This window comes from Halichoerus grypus, chromosome 2, assembly GCF_964656455.1.
Source record: "Halichoerus grypus chromosome 2, mHalGry1.hap1.1, whole genome shotgun sequence".
In the NCBI taxonomy this organism is placed as follows: domain Eukaryota; kingdom Metazoa; phylum Chordata; class Mammalia; order Carnivora; family Phocidae; genus Halichoerus; species Halichoerus grypus.
The window spans coordinates 197,014,515-197,037,120 of record NC_135713.1 but is presented as its reverse complement, the minus strand read 5'-3'; the positions used below and the strand labels follow the sequence as shown (position 1 = coordinate 197,037,120).

Sequence of the window (22,606 nt, the reverse complement as noted above, 5' to 3'; positions counted from 1 at the left end):
ACCAACTGAGCCATCCAGGCACCCCAGGGGAAGGTCTTTAAAAGGTCTTTTCTCTTTTCTTGGTGCAATAGGAGCAGGATGATCGGGTGAGCGTGAGGGGAGAGAAGGTGGCTTGAGGACGGTTGAGAAGAGAAGTAGCCACCTTGGAGAGGAGAGGAGTGTATAAATCAGAGAGATATGGTAAGCCAGGCAGAGCTGAGGGCTCATGTGATGGTTCTCTGGACCATTCTATGAATAATACTGCAGTCGGTTGAGGCAAAAGCATTTGAGAGTAGAACAAGGGAGAGGCGAACTGAGTTACCTGGATCACTGTGTACCCTTTCCATTCCACAGCCATGAAATGACCATGTTCCACGTATTTGGGTTTCTTAATCAGCTAACATAACTAAAAGTAAGCTACCGCGCCGCAACGACAGAGGGAAAAAATTCAGTCACTTTATTTTTCCACTTCCGTTATGTTCCTTGGACAAACACTGATTCAAGTGTGGCATTTAATTTTGAATCTGAAAACCAGTTTAGCATGGCTTTACATCTGATGCATCGGTTTTCCAGAAAGCCAGAGTGCTGTGTTCTGTTTGGGAAGAAAAAGATAAGACTCTAAGAGAAATGATCATTTCTTAAATTTGCTAAGTAGCTAAGCCAAATCAAATACATTTTACCAACATGTGGGAAAATTTAATTATATGAATAAAACCATTGACTGTGAGGTTTAAGTGATAGGAGAAAACATCAGGGAAATGATAAGGCACTCATTTCCAAGAGAGAAAATAAAAGGTTCTGTATAATTCTGATAGTCAAGATTAAAAGGAAAAAAAAAAAAACCTGTATCAGCCTTTTATTTATTCTCTGATGCACTAACAGTGCTGCATCTGTCTGAAGACTATAAGGAACAATAGCCTGAAGAAATTCATCAACAAAACTCTGTTTGGTTTCTTTAAATTATCCTCTTCTAATATTTTGTGTACTGATTTGTAGGAGGCTACATGTCCTCTGTCAATTTCAGTATTTAACATCTGCCCAGGGGTCTGCTATATATATATTTTTTAATGTTTTATTTATTTATTCATGAAAGTCAGAGAGAGAGAGAGCGGCAGAGGCAGAGGGAGAAGCAGGCTCCCCGCCTAGCAGGGAGCCCGATGCGGGACTCGATCCCAGGACCCTGGGATCATGACCTGAGCCGAAGGCAGACGCTTAACCATCTGAGCCACCCAGGCGCCCCAGGGGTCTGCTATATTTTGAACAATAACAATTTATCCAGTGCATTTCTAACCATTAGTGATTATAATAACTATCATTGTTTGAACACCTCTTCTGTGGCATGGATCATATTTCTGATCATCAAACCTGTGAAGTAGGTGTGATTCACTAGTTATCATTCCATTCTCTGTCTCTAGCTGGTCACTTCTCAAACCCCTCTCTTCTCTAACCTGCCTGCCCAGGATAGGGCTGTCCACATTCTTGGAACACTTTTTTGGTAAGATTTTACTTATTTATTTGTCAGAGAGAGAGCACAAACAGGGCGGAGCGGCAGGCAGAGGGAGAAGCAGGTTCCGCGCTGAGCAAGGAGACCGACATGGGGCCTGATCCCAAGACACTGGGATCACGACCTGAGCCGAAGACAGACACTTAACCAACTGAGCCACCCAGGTGCCCCTCTTGGAACCCTTCTAAACTAAGAGCCAATAGTAGCTTCAGCCTCTGGCTCATTCTTCCTTCATAGTACAAAGATATTTAAACCCTAAACCCGAAAATTTAAAAAGTTAGCAGTTCTAAATGCTGATCATTATACAGTTCTCTATCTCACACAAACATAATCTCATCTTCCTTAAAATATTTTGCTCTAATGAATACTTTGCTCTAATGGGGACTTTTCAAACTCTAGGAGTTGCTGAAGAAAGGGAAAAAATGTTAGAAGATCTATAAACCAATCACCATTACCATGAGTGACTTTGTAATTGGGGTGAGTTCTCTATAATTTGGGACTGAGAGGCAGTAAATATTACTATTATTCAATATTCCATGCAACATTATTATTCTTATTTGAGCTTACTCTGGAATTATACAAGATGGCATAATTCATCTCAATATTCATTGAATAAAACTGCAACCCTGAGTTTTAGGGAAAAAAATTGGAAAGGAAAATGTTAATGCAAGTAGAGAAAATGAATCAGTTTATTGCTTCATCTCGCTCTTTTCTCCTGATCCCCCTCTCTTTTTAAAAATCCAGTGGCCAGGGGCACCTGGGTGGCTCAGTCAGCAGGGAGCCTGCTTCTCCCTCTCCTTCTGCCCTTCCCTCCCATTCATGCTTGCTCGCTCTTTCTCTCCGTCTCAAATAAATAAATAAAATCTTTAGAGAAAATCCAGTGGCCAAACTGACATGGGCTTCTTATAATGATGAGATATATGTTATAATTCCTGTTTTACTGGCAAAGATACAAAGACTTGAAAACTTAAGTCATTTGTAGAAAGTCATTCATTGAGTAAACGTCAAAAATGTACAGTTCAAATTCAAGTACTAAAGCACAGAATTCTGTTTACTAGAAAACATCTTTTTCTTCCATTTTGTAATCAGATGTCTCTACTGAGTTTTATTTTATTATATGTATTTCTTATGCAATTCTAAATAAATATAACTGATTTTATGCAAAAAAATAAATAAATAAATAAAGTACTTCTTGTGGTGAGGGGCAAGTGGAAATCTTAGCTAAAAGTACCAGTGTCAGACTCACCCTTGAAGCACTTGGGGATTTCAATGGTGCCGTCGATGCACTGAGCATCCTCTGTGTAGCTACACTTCTTTTCCTTATTCTTGCAGAAGAAAGAAACTTTTTCACCATGTGGCATTCCATCCTTGAATTTTTCTTGAAGCTTTACTTTCTCTCCTTGGTATAGCACAGTCGCTTTTTTAACAGATAATTTACAAGAAGCTGAAAGAGACAATATTTGTAGTCAAGACTTAGGAGTCCAGTTAGTCTTCTTTAAGGATGATGTAGCATTTGGATCGGTAGATGAGTACACCTGAAACACATTGCTCAAGACAAGAAGATTCCAAGAATGTTCATAGTGAGTAACACCGGTGCCATTGCTAATGGAAGTTCTTTATCAATAGAACCATTAGTCACGGCTTCCAAGATGCCCTTTTCCCCCCTTGTAGTAGCCACTTAAGAAGGTCAAAGCAGAAGCATCAGATTTTAGGCTTCAGTGAAAAAGAACTTCTACGAGATACTGCCATTTCATATAAACCTCCACCGCCCCACTTAGATCCCATTTATTGAGCTAGTGCGTCCATCCACCAGCCACTGTGAGCACTGGCTGATGATAGCTCACAAATGTTCCTTTCTCCGAAAAATTGCCCTCAGCCATAAGGGAGCCATCTCTTCTGGGAGCAAATCAGCCCCCACACCAGCGTCAGGGAAGGGAGCAGCCCATAGCCAATGACTGACCAACAAGGGGATACAAAAAGCAGGTCCCCATGCCTTTTGGTGGGATCAACTCTAGGGTAGAATTCATGGTCCAGAGCTCCCAAGGGGATGCAATTGAAACTAGACTCTAGTTGAGACCACCTATTTGTTCAAAACTTAGTTCCTGGATCAGCAGCAGCAGCATCACTTGGGAACTTGATAGAAATGCAAATTCTCAGGTCCTATCCCAGATCTACTGAATCAGAAACTCTGTGTTTAAATAAGCCCTCCAGGTGATTCTGGGGCACAGTGAAGTTTGAGAACCAGTGCCCTACTCGATCCTACCTGCCTCACTTTCTCCTGAGACACTCACTGAATAAATCATCTGCACCTGAATCCCTGTCTCAGGCTCTGCGTCTAGGGGACCCCAACTAAGACACTAATTAATTATACATCATTTTGCCTGCTGTGCCTAATTTCCTTTTCTGCTTAAACTGCCCAGCCCTGTAGCAACCTGAGCAGAAATATAGTGCTAGGTTATTGTTCTTTGCATAAGCATGATCCCGGATCAAGGATAAACACCCTAACTCAAAAGGAACCAGTGTTCTCAGGAAAAGATACCAGTTAGTGATGAGTCCTTGGGCTGAGAGGTCCTGGTGTAGAGTCAAGCCAGGTTCGAGGTGAGTGAGCAGGGAAACATGAATGAGAGAGACAATGAGGCCACTGAGATATGGAAAGAGTAGTAATAGGGCCTGGCTTTCGGTTCGAATCCTCAGGACCAGCTGTATTTCATTTCCTCATCTTCAATGTCCATACAAATGCCTGTTGCCTGTTTATGATAAACCCCCATTTCCTTGAACTAGCTTGTATGTGTGATTAGTTTCCGCAACAAGGAGAAGAATCTAGACTAGAACAAAGCAGAAAATGATGCTCACGGGAAAACAAGTAGAGGAAACCCACACAATTTTCCACCATATCATCAATGCTTACAAAGGATCTGTTTATTTCCTACAGTTTCATCTCAAACACGCTGCTAAGCACGAAGTCCCCCCATGCACATGTGAGTCCTAAAGTCTTTCACATACAAATAACTTTGAAGCAAGTCTGAGCAACAAGTGGAAAATGATTGGAACAAGAAAATGGCAAGTAAGGGTAATCCACTGGATAAGTTCATGATGTATAAAAACCTCACCCATATTTCATACCTTTACAACTTGGTTGTGCAGACCAGTTTCCAAATTTGCTACATTCTACTTCTTGTGGGCCATCCAAGACAAATGTATCATGGCAACCATATGTGGCTTTATCCTTGTAATAAAGTGTTTGTTTTGCAGGATAGTTCACAAACCCATTGTCTGGTCTTGATGGGAATGGGCATTTTACTTCTAAAAAGTGTATTCAATAAGACATATTAGTATAAATAGTAGTGCTGTCCCATAGATATGAAATATTTACGTTCCAGTCTCCATTACCCCATTGAGTCACTGGGTGTTCCTGTAGCTGGACTACAATTTCTAGGGACTTAGGTGCTTAATTCTGTCCCCCTTTTCTTATGCCCACAGGACCCTAGATATTAAAAAAGAAACAACACTTTGAAAGTAAATCAATGAGTTACCAAGTTCTTTGGGCTCTCACATAATCACAGGGTATTATTTATTCCAGATTTCATCTCCATGCTGTCTAAAATGGTGGGCTTGAAAGAAAAAGAAAAAAAAGAAGCCTGTCTCTTTTAATCAACAAACCATGAAATTAAAACACAAAGACGCCCTCCATGCATACTAGCACACCATTATTGGATTTCAGATGTTAAATTTAATTCTTATGAATGTCTTCATCCTATATGAGAAGCCAGAATGAAATACGAAGGAGAAACATGGTGCTGCTTCCTGGCACCTGAATCTATGAGTCTATAATAATACTTTCAAAATAGTCCATGGAAGAAAAGAAAAGCTTTTTTCTACAGAAGAATGCAAGCTAATCAATATAGAAAAGATAGAAAGTCGCCAGTTTGCCTGAGTCATAATTGACTAAGTTGGGGATCATCAGAGGATGCCAAAATGCCTGCTAGAGAGTAGATAGTCACACCATCTCCAAGTATCACCCACCATTTGCTTTCCAAAAAGGGAAAGAAGATCTGACACAACCCACCTGACCAAGGGCTCAAACGAAGCATGACCAGTGACGCCTCCTGATGTGATGGAATGGATTCTTATCAAAATTATTTAGCTTGAATCTAATCACAAGTAAATCATCACCTAGATTCAGATGATGGAATATTCTACAAGACAACTAGCCTGTATTCTTTAAAAATGTCAAGGAGGGGCACCTGAGTGGCTCAGTCAGTTAAGTGCCTGATTCTTTTTTTTTTTTTTTTAAGATTTTATTTATTTGTTTGACAGAGAGAGAGCACAAGCAGGGGAAGCAGCAGGCAGAGGGAGAGGGAGAAGCAGGCTCCCCGCTGAGCAGGGCGCCTGATGTGGGGCTCGACCCCAGCACCCTGGGATCATGACCTGAGCCAAAGACAGATGCTTAACTGACTGAGCCACCCAGGTGCCACTAAGAATCCAACTCTTGATTTCGGCTCAGGTTGTGATCTCAGGGTGGAGAGATTGAGCCCCAAGTCGGGCTCCATGCTGGACATGGAGTCTGCTTGGCATTCTCTCTCTCTCTCCCTCTCCTCTGCCCCTCCCTCCTACCCCTCACACACACTCTCTCTCTAAAAAAAAAAAATAGAAATAAATAAAAATAAAAATGTCAAGGAAAGACAGCTAAAAAGGCAGGGATCATCCTTTTTTAAAAAATATTGTATTTATTTATTTGAGAGAGAGAGAGAGACAGAGAGAACGAGCATGAGCAGGGAGAGGAGGAAGGGGCAGCAGCAGAGGGAGAAGCAGGCCCCCCGCTGAGCAGGGAGCCCGATGCGGGACTCGATCCCAGGACCCTGGGATCGTGACCTCAAGCTGAAGGCAGCCGCTTCACCAACTGAGCCTCCTAGGCATCCCACAGGGGATCATTCTTAATCAAAGGAGATTAAGGAGCCATGACAACTAAACCAAATGTGTGATTCTTGACAAGATCCCATGTAAAACAAAACACACGTATAAAGAACACTTTCGCGTCAATTGAGGGGAAATTTCCACATGAAATAAATGTTGTTAATTGTTTATATTATTATAATAGTTTAAATCATTATTGTTAATAATTCAAAACACATTAAATGTCTTGTCTACGGGGACAATGTTCTTGTTCTTATGACATTCATGCCGAAGTATTTATGGGTAAGTGTCATCATGTGTACAACTTATTTTCAGATGGTTCAGGAAGAAAAAGCATCTGTCTATGGAAAGAGAGAGAGAGACGGAGAAAGTCACAACATGTTGACGGTTGATACGTGTAGGTGAAAGGTTGAAAAAAAAAAAAAAAGAACCTACTGCTTAGGACTTGAGAGAATTAAATGAGATGAGATGACACGTATACAACAGGAGACCAGTACCTGGCCCAGAGTTTAAGTCCCGCAGAAGGTGCTAGGTATTATTATTGGTAGTTTCCCCAGGCTAAAAAGCATTTATGCTTTGAATCATTCAAGAGATATCTGCAATATCTACTACAGGAGAAAGTAGCAGTCCTTAGTAAAACTCCTTGTGTGCATGATAAAGTCTATAATTTGTCTACTTGTTTTGCGGTTGGCAAAGTCAAAGATAACAATGATAGGTCAAATTAAAAGAGGAAGGGGGCGCCTAGGTGGCTCAGTTGGTCAAGTGTCCCACTCCTGATTTCGGCTTAGGTCATGATCTCAGGGGCGCGGGATTGAGCCTCACTTCAGGCTCTTTAAGCAGCATGGAGCCTGCTTAAGATTTTCTCCCTCTCCTTCTCCCTCTCTCTCTGCCCCTCCCCACCCCACGAGCACACACATGCTCTCTCTCTCTAAAAAAATAAAAATAAATAGAAGAGGAAGAATTTTCCTAATTTTTAAAATCAAATATTCTTGTGATTCTTAAATTTAGGTGGACTATAAAAGCTTGGGACAATCTGACTACCGCCCAGTTTTTCACCCTCATCTCCTAGGATGTCCCAATTTAATCCTGGCTTCTCTCAACCAACCTCACCACCATATTCGACTGTCCACGCACACTACCTGTTCTCTCATGCTTCCCTGACTTTCCATGCCTTCCCCTCATTCTCCACTTCTCCTCTTCTGGGAAGCTCTCCCAGGCAGCTCCAAACAGTTCATCGCATTATATATAATTCTCCGGAGGTCAGAAGCCAGGTCTCGTTCATCTGGTATCCCCAATACCTAGCACACTGCCTGGCACATGGTAGATGCCAATAAACATTTGTTGAACAAGGCCATTGGAAACACTCGATGACAGTGCCATTTTCCATAGTTCTTAAAAATGGGGTTCTACACTGTCATAATAGCTTTGTCTTGTCCTTGCACCTACCTCTGCATTCTGGTAATGTAGTCCAATTTCCATGTGCTGTGCAGGTAATTGTATCATTTCCAAACATGGCATAGTGTGGCAAACATTCGAAGACAGCCTTGTTTCCATAGAGGGAGTGGTTTTTAGCCAATGGCTTGTAATCACTAAGGGTTGCAAACTTAGGAATGGATGGTGGAGGGCAGGTTACAGCTGGAAAAAGAAAGAATGATCACTTTTATGAAATAGTTGAGTCTTTTAAAAATGCTCTTTCCAGAAAGGAAAAAACAAAAAAACAAAGATTAACTTGAGAAAATGCAAAATTGGATCAAATACCAGGGTAAAAACAGTCCCTTAAAGAAGTCACAGAAGAAAATATGATCTGAAAACCAGATGTCTGAACCAGTGAAAAGATTGAAAAATGAAGTAAGTCTAAGTCTTGTCACCACAAATTTGCCTGATACAATGACACAATGCATAGGTCTCCATCAGTCTGTGATCCAAATGATAGATGTTTCTGAAAGTCAGAGTTGGTGGAGGACCATCCTACAATAATTGCTCATAATAGCACTTGGTACAAAGTCTTTTGCGACATCTACGTTCCACTGCTGGCTTACGTTGGTTTGTTCCCATTGAATATCTCCTGCTTCTGCACTCTGAATGCATGGAGCTTACACAAGTAACTTTATGTGGAGACAGTCTGGGTTGTCATCCTGAGCGGACTAATACGGGGTTTCCATAAGTCCAGGGAGAGTTATACTAATGTAAAGGAAGTGAGTGAATGTGATTTCATCTGAATTATTTAGATCCTTGCTACTCCAAGTGGGATCCGTGAGACCCCAGCAGGGGCCTTGCCTAGAAGCTTACTAGAAATGCGGCAGCTCAGACCCCACCCCAGAGCCGTGGATCAGAATCTGCATCTTAACGAGATGCCCAGGTGATTCACAGTACATTAAAGTATGAGAAGCATTGATTTAGATTAGATTGAAGTGAAAGCAGATCTTCTCTTTGTAACCAAGTAGCAAAAGTGACTACATAGTTGATATAAATCTGCTTCCAAGGGAAACTATAGGAACAGTGGTGATTTTTACTGCTGAGTAAAGAACTCTAATTTAGCCTTAAAAACCTTTGTTTTGGTAGTTCAGCTTTTCTTAAACCATCACTGATTTGAAATTGCTTGACTTTTTCACTGATTCTTGCTAGGACAGACCTCACTGAAATGTTAAAAAACCATAACCATGATTGTAATGCATGGGCCTCCTGGTCGAAGATTGGACTCCCGTGAATCACAATCAGAACATCCCTCCCTATATCAGCAATGCCCAGAGCTGCCCCTGACTGCATGGCTGAGGGTCCCCGGAATAAGCCAGCAGTGTTTTGGGGAACAATCCCACTCCACTCCTATGAGGCAAGGCCCTTTGATGGAATCTAAGGTCACTGTTACTTTCCTATGTCCCTCATTACTAGACACACTTGCTGAGGGCAGGCAGAAGTCTCTTTCAGCCATATAGCCTCAGTGCTGAGAACAGGATATGACACACATTAGGTTCTCAATATGCATAAATGTATAAACGAATGTAGACATGTATGAATGTATGTATAAATGTATAAATGAATGAATGAGGTCCCAGAGTAGGAGGAAGATGTTTGATCTCAGTTACCAGTTTTTCTAGTCCAGTGATGGCAGTCCCTGATTGACCAATGCCACACGTAGCCTGTCAAAAACTGAGAGAATGATGGAATGACTAAGCCCAGATATCACTGGTTCCACCAAGTGGAGGATACAAATGTGTTCATGAGTTGAATGCTTTCCTTCTGTCCTTCCAAAAGGGTTGTTGATCCTCCAAGGTAAGATGATATCAGGATGAACACTCCCCATGAGGGTGAGCAACCATCCCAAAGAGTCAGGACTGAGGGATTTCCAGGGCATGGAATGTACAGGGTTAAGACCAGCAAAGTCCCAGGCAAACCAACTAATCGCTCTCCCCAGAACTGGAGACCCACAGACTCACGAGTACAGACAGGAAGGTCAACACTCCATTTTCCTTCCTCAGTACATTGAGCAGAACTACTTCCATTCAGATAAAACCTGCAAAAGGAAAATGTAACCCATCAAGCAGTAGAATAATCCATTGATGGCATCTCAAATGTCTTCTCCACTGAGCATCGCCTCAGGTTCATGCTACTGACTTTTTCCCTATTTTGTAATGCTGCTTTCTTGAGGAGCTCAGCACTCACTTAAGGCTCATCAAATCTCCCAGCCCAGGGCTGCAGGGGACTCACAGAAGAATGAGAAGTTTCCATAGCTGGAGGCATAGAAACCAACCCCCCAAATCCTTCTTTTCCAATCAGCAGGCCAAATTAGCTGCTTCTTACATGGAGCAAAGAAGCATCTCTTCTTCAGGGTCACAAAAGTGAATCAAACTGAGGCATGGCTACTATTCATTTCCTGAAACTATTCACTCCACTGACATAAATGGGTAAAAACAATGCAGTACATTTCCATCAAAAATGTAACATTGTCTCCTCAAAGCCAAATGTTTCAAGGCCCTTTGTCATCAGACCCACAAGTTAGTTGGTGTTTCAGATGAAAGGAGTCCATTTCTCTTTCACACACAGTATTTCTTAATTTCCAATCCGAAACAAGAATCTTCAGTAAAATTTTGCCCTAAGGTACAGCTGACCTGTATTGACAATGTCACTGGTGATGTCTTTGCTAATAAGGCAGATGAGCTACATGCTTTCTTGCTGGGGATGCTGCCCTGCATCGTGTGAGGATCAACAGATGTTCTATACCATCACACTCCCAACCTTCGCCAGAGAACTCCCTTCTGGAGACTCCCAGGTCAGTCAATCAAATTAGGTTCATGTCCAAAGCTCAAGTCCAATTCCTAAAGTATTTTATCCTTCATGCCAAGATTTGTCCCAGAGATGATAAAGAATTACCATCCAGTTTTAGTCTTTCCAAGGTACCTCCTCAGTTAAGTAATTAACCAGGAGAAGGAAAGTTGGATACAGTAGCAACTTCATATTTTACTAGTTGTTATGGCCTCCATCCCTTCCCCTACCCCAACACCACTGTGGTATAGATTAAAAGCAGGACTACAAATGATTTGTATTCAGCAAGTCCAGCCTGAAGGCTAAAAGTAAAATATGTCTTGATGTTTAGCTTAAGGGCACAGAAATATTCTGCCTCTGTTAGCTAGAAGTCCTTACCCGGTGTTACAGGCAAAACTGATCGTGTTAGGATATTCAAAAGTTGTGTAGCGTACAGCTCCATTTTCTAAGATTCCAGCAAAAGGACATACTCTGGCTGTAATTTAAAGATAGAAAGGTAAATTTCAATTTGTAGAATTTTTCATTAAAGTAAAAACATATAAATTCATTCCTATTCTTTGATCCAATAACTCTACTGTTAACTATTCTAAGCAAATAACTCAAAATTAGTCAAATGATATATGCACAAAGGGGCTCATTGCACTGTTACCTCTAATAACAAAAATTGGACAGCCTAAATGTTTACCATCAGGTGATTGTTTTGATCAACTATGGTAAATCAACAGTTGCATTCTTATGCAACCAACAAAATATGAATTATGAAGACTATGAAGACACAGTCAATATTTATGCTATGCCGATGAATATAGAAAAATACAAAATGGTACCTACTCTCTGCAATGATGCAAAAATATACATGTGGAAAGTAACTTGAAAAAATGAAATTGTTAGTATTCCAGAGTTATGACCAATTTAAAGAAAACTTTTCCCTTATGATGTTACAGCTGTTTTTCATTAAAAATCTTGTTTAGTCCTTTTGAAAGAAAAAGCATACTAAAATCACTTGTATGAAATGTATGATTTTCACAAAGGTCATGTTCATATGACCAAAATAACCAGGGCTCAGATAGACCCATATAGTCTTTTTTTTTACTGTTTAACTTCTACATAAAATTGCCAGAAATTCTATTGGGTTGATTGCTCCATATTTGACTGTAAAAAGTAATGCTGGCATGATATCACGGAACCATGTACTGAGGAATAAAGAAAAGCAACCATCTACCATAAGGTGATAGCAATAAATCTTTGCTTAAGTTTTTTATATTATATTTATATATATAAATTATTATAATTTATTTTATAAATTATGGTTATATAATCATATACAATTCATATAATTATATTTATTATAAATTATTATAATGTGATGATTCTATTAAATCTGCTTTCATTTTGAGGTCAAGTCCAAAGATCTGATGATTCCTTGTGTTTTACTTTTTTAAGAGTCTCTTTTGGCATCTGTCTAAATTTCAGAGTATCTGTACATCTTTTTTTACTTCTGCAGTGTTTCTCTCTCTTTTATCGTAGCAGGTCGCTTTTTTACATCTCTTCTAGTTCTGGGCTATGCTCACCTCCTCCTCTCTAAATAGGACCTATCACCTCTGCTCTCCCCTCCCATGAACACTCCCCCAGGCCCTCTTGTTTCTTCACGGCCCTCCACTCTGTGGCTCCACTGGCCCTCTGTGCCCCAGCATGACAAAGTGGGTTATCCCCCAAGTGTCCCGAATCCCAATGAGGGGAGAGCATGTGAGAGAAGGCACTGACTTACGGGTACACTTCAGGGTGTTGATGGGCCAAAGTCCTGTGAGAGGGCAGGTGAACCGCCTCATCCCACCCCGGGATACGTAGCCTGGACGGCAGGAGTACACGATCTGCTCCCCTGGGTCATAGGATGTTTTTAATGGAACAATGGTGGCAAATGGTAAATCATCTGGTTTGGGACAGGCTGAAATAGAGCACAAAGCAGTTAGTTAAGAAATCTATATTTTTCTAAAATAAGACGAAATCAGAGAGTGAGACTCTTAACTATCGGAAACAAACTGAGGGTTTCTGGAGGGGAGGCAGGTGGGGGGCTGGGGCAACCCAGTGATGGGCATTAAGGAGGGACTTGATGTAATGAGTACTGGGTGTTATATGCAACTGATGAATCACTAAACTCTACCTCTGAAGCTAATAATACACTATATGTTAATTAATTGATTTTAAATAAAATTTAAAAAAGAAATCTATATTTTCATTTTTTAAGCTCTGCTAGCACAAAAATGAAAAAAACTATTTAATGCTACTGATAGTAACTATGCCAAGTTCTGTACCAAATATTTCACATATGCAATATCTCATCTAATCTCCTCCTAACCCTCCTTTGAAGGGTACTATAGTTATCCCCATTTTATAGGTCAATACATCAAGGCTTCAACTGGCTGAACATCTTCGGGAGGAGCTTTAAGCGTGGCAATATTGAAGAATCAGTATCAATCCAGACTCCCCAGCATCCACACTAAAAAGAATTTTAACGATCATTATGGATCCTTGTCATGTACTAGGGGGTTGGATATATTAATTATATTTGCAAAAGCAAAGAGTACTTACTCCGTCCTGCAGTAGCAATATGGCAGAGAAAAATTGAGAACAAGAAGAGCCCCAGAGAAATCATTGTGGATGACTCACACAGACACTACCAAAATGGTTTCCTCTGCTAAAAAGAGGGATGCAAATATAAAAGTGCTTAAACATTAACCTTTTCCCTTGTGTCCTTTTACCTCTGTAAATAGAAGGTAAAATATCACAATTTGAAAGGAACTCTGAGACCTACATTTTTTAATCATTTACTTTCACTTCCGTGGGTTTGTTGTGAAATCTTTGGCAAATGATTTCCATCTTCATAACATTTATTTTAATGGCACAACATGGTCCATTACTGCCTCCGATAGAATCCTGGTGATTCCCAGATTGTCAGGCCTCTACTCCAGACCTCTCATCCTCCATCCTTAGTTTTGTGTATGTAGTGGGTGGAGCATCAGAAGTCTGGAGCATCTGCTTCCCCCACAGTCTTGACATAGGAATTTTGGACCATCTCTGGGTTTCAGTCTCCACACCTCTAAAATGATATTCCAGTTTCCAGATGTATGATTCTAAAGAACATCCACAGGGAAGCATCTAAAACTATAATCCCTAAAAATCCGAGTTCATCATCTTCTCTCAGAAAATGATGATTTCTTCCAGACTTCTGTTTTACTTGCAGTTAGTAACAAGATCATCCTGGGAGCTCCAGGTGCAACCTCAAAGCTATCCTCAAAACCTCAGTCTTCTCACATCAAGTCAACACAATGTCCTGCTCATCGTTCTTAATACTTCTTAGATCTGTCTAGGCAGATTTCTAGATCTGTTTTAGGGATTGGAAAGTTGACATGAAGTTACAAGCTGGGACTCCGAAAAGAACAGAAGTTGAATAGGAGGAGACAATGGCCAATGCTGATGACGTTGCTTGGGGGGTTCAGAGAGGACCAGCCATGACTCCCTAGTCGTCTCATGCATCCTTCTCTCTCAGGGAATGAATATACAAGTGGACAATGGCCAGAAAATATATAAAAATAGAACTCTGACCCCTAGTTTCTGTAGCAACCAATCCAGCAAGCTGAATCACAACCTCCATAGCAATCGGCCTACCTTAGGACGAACTAGAGAAAGCCAAATATGTTCTTTAATCAATCACATAGGATGCCCAGCTTCTAGTTAGTCCACTTCCAACGTCCCTATCATACCAACAATGTCCCATCAGGACGTACTTGAAATTTGCCCTTTGTGTCCACAATCAAGTTTGACCACTCCTCTGACTTTGAGTCTCTGCCAAATGCAAATGATGATGGCTGACTCCCTTGTTATGACAAGCTCTGAGTCAATTGCTTTTGCTGGTTCTCATTTGGATGGTCTTTGAGGTCTAAAGTTGTTCAACACACATTAGTTTAAGAAACATTCTTTTCAGGCAGTGATTCTTGAACTTTGCTTCTAATGCACATTGTGTCCTGCGACAAGAGGAAAAGTATGCTGCCACTAATAGAAAATACCAGTGGCCCTTCCCCCTCTGTGATTAAATCACAGTCTTTACACACACACACACACTCACCCCACCTTCCCCTTCAAAGGGTTTTCTAGATCATTCACAGGCTCTGCTTTATTGTGGAGAATTCCCTTAATGTGTGGAGAAGAGAGAAACTGAAGAAGACAGGGCTGAGTTGTTTTATATAATCAAGATCTGAGGCAGAAATGGAGAAAGAGAGAAACCAAACAGGCTGGGCATCAGGAAAACAAATTTGAAAGTGTGAAACTAAGAAGAGACATTTTTGGCAACAGATGAAAATGGAGTGAGAGTCGTTGAGAGGAGCAGTGACAGAAGAGGGGTTTTTAACGATATTTGCTGATGGATGTGCACCCTCACCTGAGGGGCTTTTCTGGAGGGGCAGGAACATTCTATATTTTCTTTTACATGTTTGTTACTAGGGTACCTGCAATGATCAAAACTCATTTAACGAAAACAAATGAACAAAGAAATAAACAAAAAGCAGAAACAGACCCATAAATAACAGAGAACAAACTGATGGTCGCCAGAGGGGAGGAGGATGAGGAATGGGCAAGATGGGTGAAAGGGAGTGGGAGGTACAGGCTTCCAGTCACTGAATGAATAAGTCACGGGGATGAAAGGCACAGCACAGGGAATAGAGTCAATGGAATTGTAATGGTGTTGTATGGTGACAGATGGAGGCTACACTTGTGAGCACAGCATAATGTATGGACTTGTCAAGTCATTATGCTGTACACCTGAAATTAATGTAACATTGTGTGTCCACTATACTTCAATTAAAAAATAATTTATTAAATATTAAAAATTCATCCAATTAAACATTTAAAATCTGTGCATTTTATTATATGCTAATTATACCTCAAATTAAAAACAGTGCACCCTTTCCTTCTTTCCTCCCTTTCTCCCTCCCTCCCTCCATTCCTTTGTCCTTCCTTCCTAATTCTGTCCAAAAGTCAAGGGGCAGACCCAGTGGGGCAGTCACATTGACCCTTGTGATGATGACAGCCCAGTGTTGTCACAGGATTGGCTACAAAAAGGGATTGAGCAAACAGGCAAATATATTAGGGATAATGAGAGTCAGGATTTTTACTGGTGAGGAGAAGTAGCAAAAGGGAAAAAAGGAAAGCTCAAATAAACCCTGTAGTGTTGGATTGGAAGGAGGTAGATCAGTACAAATTTTGCATATACATAGACACAGAAATTACAGATACAAAGGTGTGCGCATGTGTGTATGTATGTACGGCAGTACGTACATATTATTCCTAACTCTTCCACCAAGATGGCCTGGGAATGATAATATACTCAGTAGCAATGAGCATACCTCATGCTTCTAATACAACTATCCGTGGAAAGCCACCAAGGCTCCTTGGAAAATTGGCTGATTCTAGGAGTGGAAAGTACAGATAATTCTAGAACATCGTGTTGTGAAGAGCAACTCAGAAAATATTCAGAGAACGATAGGGACATGTTAAAAGGACCCAGAAGGCATTTGAAGGGGTTCTCAAGATGAGAGAATTTGAGTGTCAAAATAAGTAATGATAGTTACTTAAGTAATAAGTTATAGTCCATTGGCTAAAATGGAAATCAATGAGTCCATGTTGATAGCAATAAACATATTAACAAGTATATGGGAAGATAAGAAAGTTCTTCCTTATGGTAGAATGCCAATCAATTAATATACTAGGAATAGTGAAATTTGAAAATTGCAGTTTGGAGATCATCAGAGAAATATTTAATTCTGGCAAAAAGTATCAGTGGATGTTAAAACTAGGGGGTATTAGTGGGATTAGAAATGAGATGCTCGTATAGCCTTAAAAATGTCTCCACTTAAAATAAGTATTTATTACAAAGAGAAAAAAGGAATTTATAGTGGAGAAACTTGGCAGACACCATCTTAATCAAATTATCAAAATTATACCACCATTGGGGCACCTGGGTGGCTCAGTTGGTTAAGTGACTGCCTTAGGCTCAGGATCATGATCCCAGGGTCCTGGGATCGAATCCCACAAAGGGCTCCTTGCTCGGTGGGGAGCCTGCTTCTCCCTCTGCCTATTCTGCCTGCCAATACCCCTGCTTGTGTTCTCTCTCTCTCTCTCTGACAAATAGATAAAATCTTTTAAAAAAAAAATATACCACCATTAATGGGACAAAATGACATAGTGTGTCCCGCAGATAAGATGCAATGGGAAGGACACAGCATCTCTTCTGTAATACTCCTGCCCCAAACATAATGACCTGGGTTGTGTCTTGAGAAAATATTGCACATACTCAAGTTGAAGGACGTTATGCAGAATAACCACCCTGTAATCTTCAAAATGGCAAAGGCCATGAAAAGCAAAGAAAGACTGAGGGAGCCTAGGGAGAATCTTTAAGTGGGTGTCCCACACTGTTGCTGAAAGACCCTGAGGGGATTTTGGTGAAAGTTGAATGGGGTCTCTGGGTAAAGAGTATTTGGAGGTTTTGTTCTATTCTTGGAAATTTCCTGTGTATCTGAAATTTGAAATTGCTTAAAAATATAACAACAACAACAACAAAAAAATATGTGCTTTTTTTGTGGTTTCCTTGAGAGTGATCTTCATAAGATATTGTTCTCTTTTTTAAGATTTTATTTATTTATTTGAGATAAAGAGATAGCGAGAGAGAGAGAGCATGTGCAGTGGGGAGAGGGAGAAGCAGGCTCTCTGTGGAGCAGGGAGCCCGATGCAGGGCTCGATCCCAGCACCCTGGGATCATGACCTGAGCCGAAGGCAGACACTTAACTGTCTGAGCCACCCAGGTGCCCAATAAGATATTGTTCTTAAACCAAACTGTATGAGGCCTTAACTTTTTTTGCATCACTCCATAAAAATCAGTGTAATGGACAGAATTTTTTCAATTTTAAGTTCATATATGTGTGTGTGTGTGTGTGTGAAGCAAAAGAGCTATAAGTAGTTATATATATTATGTATACACATTATTTTTGAGCCATTCACATCCAGCTCCTATTTGCCAGCTACTAAACTATGGAAAATAATGCAAAAATTATAGTAACAAGCCAATGAGGAAACAACTAAATCAAACTTAGTCTGACAGCTTTTGAGGGGAGTCACATGTATTTGTGGTTTCAGCGGGGGGAGGGGGGAGTTTTTCCCTTTTATTTTATTTTTTTGTTAATAAAATTTTCCCTTGTTTGTATAATTAAATACAAAGATAATGGATGCTATTTTGCAAAACTAATAAATTATAATTATTATTAGTCCTGAGTGTACTGCCACTTGAATATGTCTGAGAATTACAAGATGTTCTCAGAACTCTTCCAAAAACACACATGGGTCTAATGAAAAGCCTTCACGATGAGATGAGATGCAATCATTCATCTTGTGTTCGTGAGTCATCGCTCCGCATAACACCAGCACCATGTGGTTGACCTGGAGTCTGATCTATCTTCTCCACATAGTTCAGCTCACACTAACTACTTACGATAATAACCAAGAAGCTGGCTGATCATCAATGTTACATGGTATTTTGAAGACATTTAAATTTACCATTGAAGTTTAATTTGGCAGAGCAAATGGGAAAACCATTAAGAAAAAAAAACAAACAAACAAGGAATTTCTGCAAATCAAGTGGTTGTTTTGTATTGTTGGGGTTTATACTCACCACTAAAGATTAACCAACCCATGGATTCGATGCTGCACTTAGTATGTTGCTTTGTTAACCATGGACAGGAATACACAGACACATAGACACTTAGGTTGAAAAATACACGAAAACATTTGTTTTACAAGAAACATAGGACGTTGTGCTTGAAACTCTTAATGACTTTACATACCTTCCCTATTCTCCTTTGTAAATTAAACTATAGAGACCTAGACTCAGAGTCCAAGGTTCTGTATTCCTAAAAGCACATTGCATCACATGTTCAAAACTGTTCTTATTTACTTTACAAGCAGAGACTTTGACCATAACATTAAATATTTAGCAACAGTTTAGATTAAAAAAAAAAAAAACTTTCAATATTGTCTCTTTCTGGGATGGGATTCTAGCCAACATTCACCAACAAGCTCCCAGTGGAAAGATACAAGTGCTTTTGCTCCTATGATAGCAGAATCTGTCAGGAACTATGCAGGCATTTGCAAAGAGGATAAAGGAACATCGTCACAGGGCTTAATGGGCGTGATTATATACGTCTAGAAATACACACGTAGTCAGCCTATGTCAGCACTGAAGCATCTTTGTGTGAATTCTGAGATTCCCTACATGTAAATAGCATTTACCTTGAAGAAACTAATGTCTTTCATATACTACAATTTCAACCTTCATCTAGAGCTGTTATTCTTAACCTTGGCAGCACATTATAATCTCCCAGACTGTTAAAAAAAAAAATTGAGGGACGCCTGGGTGGCTCAGTCTGTTAAGCATCTGCCTTTGGCTCGGGTCATGATCCCAGAGTCCTGGGATCGAGTCCCACATCGGGCTCCTGGCTCAGTGGGGAGCCTGCTTCTCCCTCTGCTTGTGCTCTCTCTGACAAATAAATAAATAACATCTTTAAAAAATTAATTTAATTTAAAAAATTGAATAGAATTTCTGGGGGTAGTAGGGGTCTAGGCATTGATTTTTTTAAGTGCTGAGGTAATTACGATTGCGGAGAGGGTTAAGACCCTCTGATTCATCATGTTAATATTTACCTAAGTTATGTTCAACCGATGGGATTCCACCACATACATTCTCTCTCTTGCCAAAGTGACACTACTCTCCATATTTTCTGTATTATGCGACTCCTTGATCTCTTGTGAATTACCTCTGGGTTCCATGAATTCATTCATTCTCTCTCTTTTTTTTTTAAAGATTTATTTATCTTAGACAGAGAGAGAGCACAAGCAGGAGGGGCAGGGAGAGGGAGAGAGAATCTCAAGCAGACTCTACGCTGAGTGCAGAGCCTTACGCGGGGCTCGATCTCTCAACCCTGAGATCACGGCCTGAGCCGAAACCAAGAATCAGATGCTTAACTGACTGCACCACCCAGGTGCCCCAAATTCATTCAATATTTTACAAACATTTACTAAGCCCTTACTAAGCTGTACTTTTTGGTTGATACCGGAATTTCAGAAAAATACATAAGATTTGAGGGTTGTCTATGAGGAGTTCACAGTTTACTAGGATTGAAATACAGTGCTATATATAAAATAATAGAAGAAAGTCAAAGGTACTTATTCTCCTTAAAAGCAACTGCAGAAAATTCACAGAGGGTGTTTCATTTGGATTATGTTTTACAGAACCTTAGTGGTTCAGAGGGAGTGAGGTGCGGTGGGAACGTGATGGTAAGGATCAGACAGTCTGGGTAGTTGCCAAAGCAAAGATGTCTTCCCAATAGCTGCAAACAGTTGAATGTTGCTGGAGCAGAGTATTTCAGGTGTGGAATAGCGGGAGATGAGTCTGGAGGGAGGATAGGATCTAGGTGACAGAGCCTCTTATATTCCATGATTAGGAGTTTGAACTCATCCTGAAGGCAGTAGAAGGGAGGACCAAGGTCAGGTTTGTATTTCGGAAAGAGTGTTGACAGCAGTGTAGAAGACAAATAAGGGGTAAGAGAGGAGCAAGGGAGAGAAAAGGATTGCAAAAAAGAAAGAAAGAAAAACCGTAGTACATCTCAAACTGAACTCGCGAACCTTGCATCCTGTGGTGTTGGTGAGTGGGAGACATTTTATGAAATGAGCAGTATGAAATGGGCCCCACGTACACCTGGCCACGATGAATGGGAACATTGCAGCTCTCCCAAAGTATGCATTGGAGGAAAGGACTTTATTCCCAAAGAATGGACTCCTAGCAAAGGGCTGAGGACAGTTGTCAGAACTGGAGGGAATTTTGCTGGGCAGAGTCACTAGCCCAGATGTTCAGGTTTTAAACTGGATTTGGAGAAAAGTGCCCAGATACAACTGTGATATAGGGTCTATGGAGGGGTACAGGAACCAAATAGACAAAAGGAACATAGTGTGTGGTTCTTTGGAGGATGACTCCATCAGGGAAGGGGGTCATGCCCACCACAGTAGAGGAAATGTGGTGTCCTGGTTAAAAACAGGGTTTAGGGGGTGCCTGGGTGGCTCAGTTGGTTAAGTGACTACCTTCAGCTCAGGTCATGATCCTGGAGTCCCTGGATCGAGTCCCGCATCAGGCTCCCTGTTCAGCGGGGAGTCTGCTTCTCCCTCTGATCCTCTTCCCTCTCATGCTCTCTGTCTCTCATTCTTTCTCTCTCAAATAAATAAATAAAATCTTTAAAAAAAAAAAAAAAACAGGGCTTAGTCATGGTATACTTGAGTTTGAGTCCTGAGTCTGCTTCTTATTAGCTGTGGCATCTTCAGCAAGCAATATTCTATAGTCAAGTTTTCATCTCTAAAATGGGGATGAAAAGAAAACCTACTTCAAATGCTGATTGTCAGGATTAAATTGGAATGCATACAGAGTACTTTAAAAGGGCCTGGTTTATACCGAGTGCTTGAGAAAAATTTGTTCTCATTAACATTCTTCTTATCATTAATATCAATGACTCAGATGTCTTACACCAAAGTACTGGAAATTCCCACACAAAACCATAATAGATTTCAATAAGACTCACTAAATTGGTGTTCATTACTAGAAAACACAAAAGAACAAAAGAAAGAAAAAAGAGCCACATTCTGTAAACAGGGCAAAACGTCAGAGTTATTTGTAGGTGGTGGAATATGGGTATCTTGCTTTCTTCCTTTTTACTATGTCAGGCTTTTGTTTTGCTTTTGCTGATTTTTAAAAACCTATCAGTAGATAAGACAGAAAATCTATTTCCACATTTGGGGAAAATACAAGATTTCCTGCATGGAGGGGCACCTCGGTGGCTCAGTCAGTTAAGCACCTGCCTTTGGCTCAGGTCATGATCTCAGGGTCCTGGGATCGAGTCCTGAGTTGGGCTCCCTGCTTAGTGGGGAGTCGGCTTGTCCCTCTCCCTCTGCTCCTCCTCTTGCTCATGCTCTCTCTCTCTCAAATAAGTAAATAAAATCTTTAAAAAAAAAGATTTCCTACATGGAAATCTACAAACACAACAGTAGGTATGTAATTCTCCCATGTTAAAAGAGCATTCCCGGACACTGCTTACTTGGCATTTGTCCCGAAGGGCAGCACAAACATAGGACTCCTCTACTCTAGGAACTCATCTTTGTATAGAAAATACTACAGATGTTTCCCCCCAAGATTGAGCAGAGTCATCATGTCACCCAGGTAATGTCTAGTGATCACTAGAAACCCCAGCAAATTCCTCCAGAGTCAAGCTCCTCAGCCCCCTTTACTCCTGGATCTGGTGCCTGGTCCCAACTCCCTCCCTTTTCCTGCTTCACTTGAAATCCAGAGTTAGGGCACATTTGGGACAAAAAGTCTTTGACGCTTTGGAACACAAAGACGAGAACACTGGGATCTTTCACATAGATGTCACACACTATTTAGAAAAAAATATTGTAAGCAATCGCAAGAAAAGATCCATGTGATCTCATTACCAGAGATTCTAGAAGGGAACAGATGAGGCTTAACAGATGAGAGCCTGAGAATAAAATGTTGAAAACGTGTTCACTGATTATCTGATGTAGAAGAAAATGAGGAGGCAGCCAGAGAAACTAACATGAGTTTTCAAGAGGTTCTCTGATGAGCTCAGATATAGAAAGAAAAGACCATGCTAGAAAGAAAGAAACGATTACAAGAAAGAAAGAAAGAGGGCGCCTGGGTGGCTCAGTCAGTTAAGCGTCTGCCTTCGGCTCAGGTCATGATCCCAGGGTCCTGGGATCGAGCCCCACATCAGGCTCCTTGCTCAGCGGGGAGCCTGCTTCTCCCTCTCCCACTCCCCTTGCTTGTGTTCCCTCTCTCGCTGTGTC

General features: G+C 40.7%; 1 protein-coding gene across 1 annotated transcript; it reads right to left on the bottom strand.

Moving 5' to 3' along the window:
• Positions 1 to 415: 415 nt before the first annotated feature.
• Positions 416 to 13,389, bottom strand: APOH (apolipoprotein H). Its single transcript, XM_036106823.2, has 8 exons — positions 13,247 to 13,389; positions 12,426 to 12,602; positions 11,036 to 11,132; positions 9,832 to 9,908; positions 7,844 to 8,032; positions 4,607 to 4,786; positions 2,730 to 2,927; positions 416 to 571 (listed from the first exon to the last, which is right to left on the bottom strand). Exons 1-8 carry the CDS (start codon positions 13,308 to 13,310, stop codon positions 516 to 518), a joined length of 1,038 nt encoding a protein of 345 aa, XP_035962716.1. The 5' UTR covers positions 13,311 to 13,389; the 3' UTR covers positions 416 to 515.
• Positions 13,390 to 22,606: the final 9,217 nt, after the last annotated feature.

Bases quoted from the DNA above. Each gene is read 5' to 3' on its own strand.
- APOH (XM_036106823.2), bottom strand. From the start codon at position 13,310: ATGATTTCTCTGGGGCTCTTCTTGTTCTCAATTTTTCTCTGCCATATT. The intron at 11,133-12,425 runs GTAAGTCAGTGC...TTTAAATTACAG, and splicing joins CAACACCCTGAAGTGTACCC to CCAGAGTATGTCCTTTTGCT. The intron at 8,033-9,831 runs GTGAGTCTGTGG...TTCTTTTTCCAG, and splicing joins TGACCTTCCTGTCTGTACTC to CTGTAACCTGCCCTCCACCA.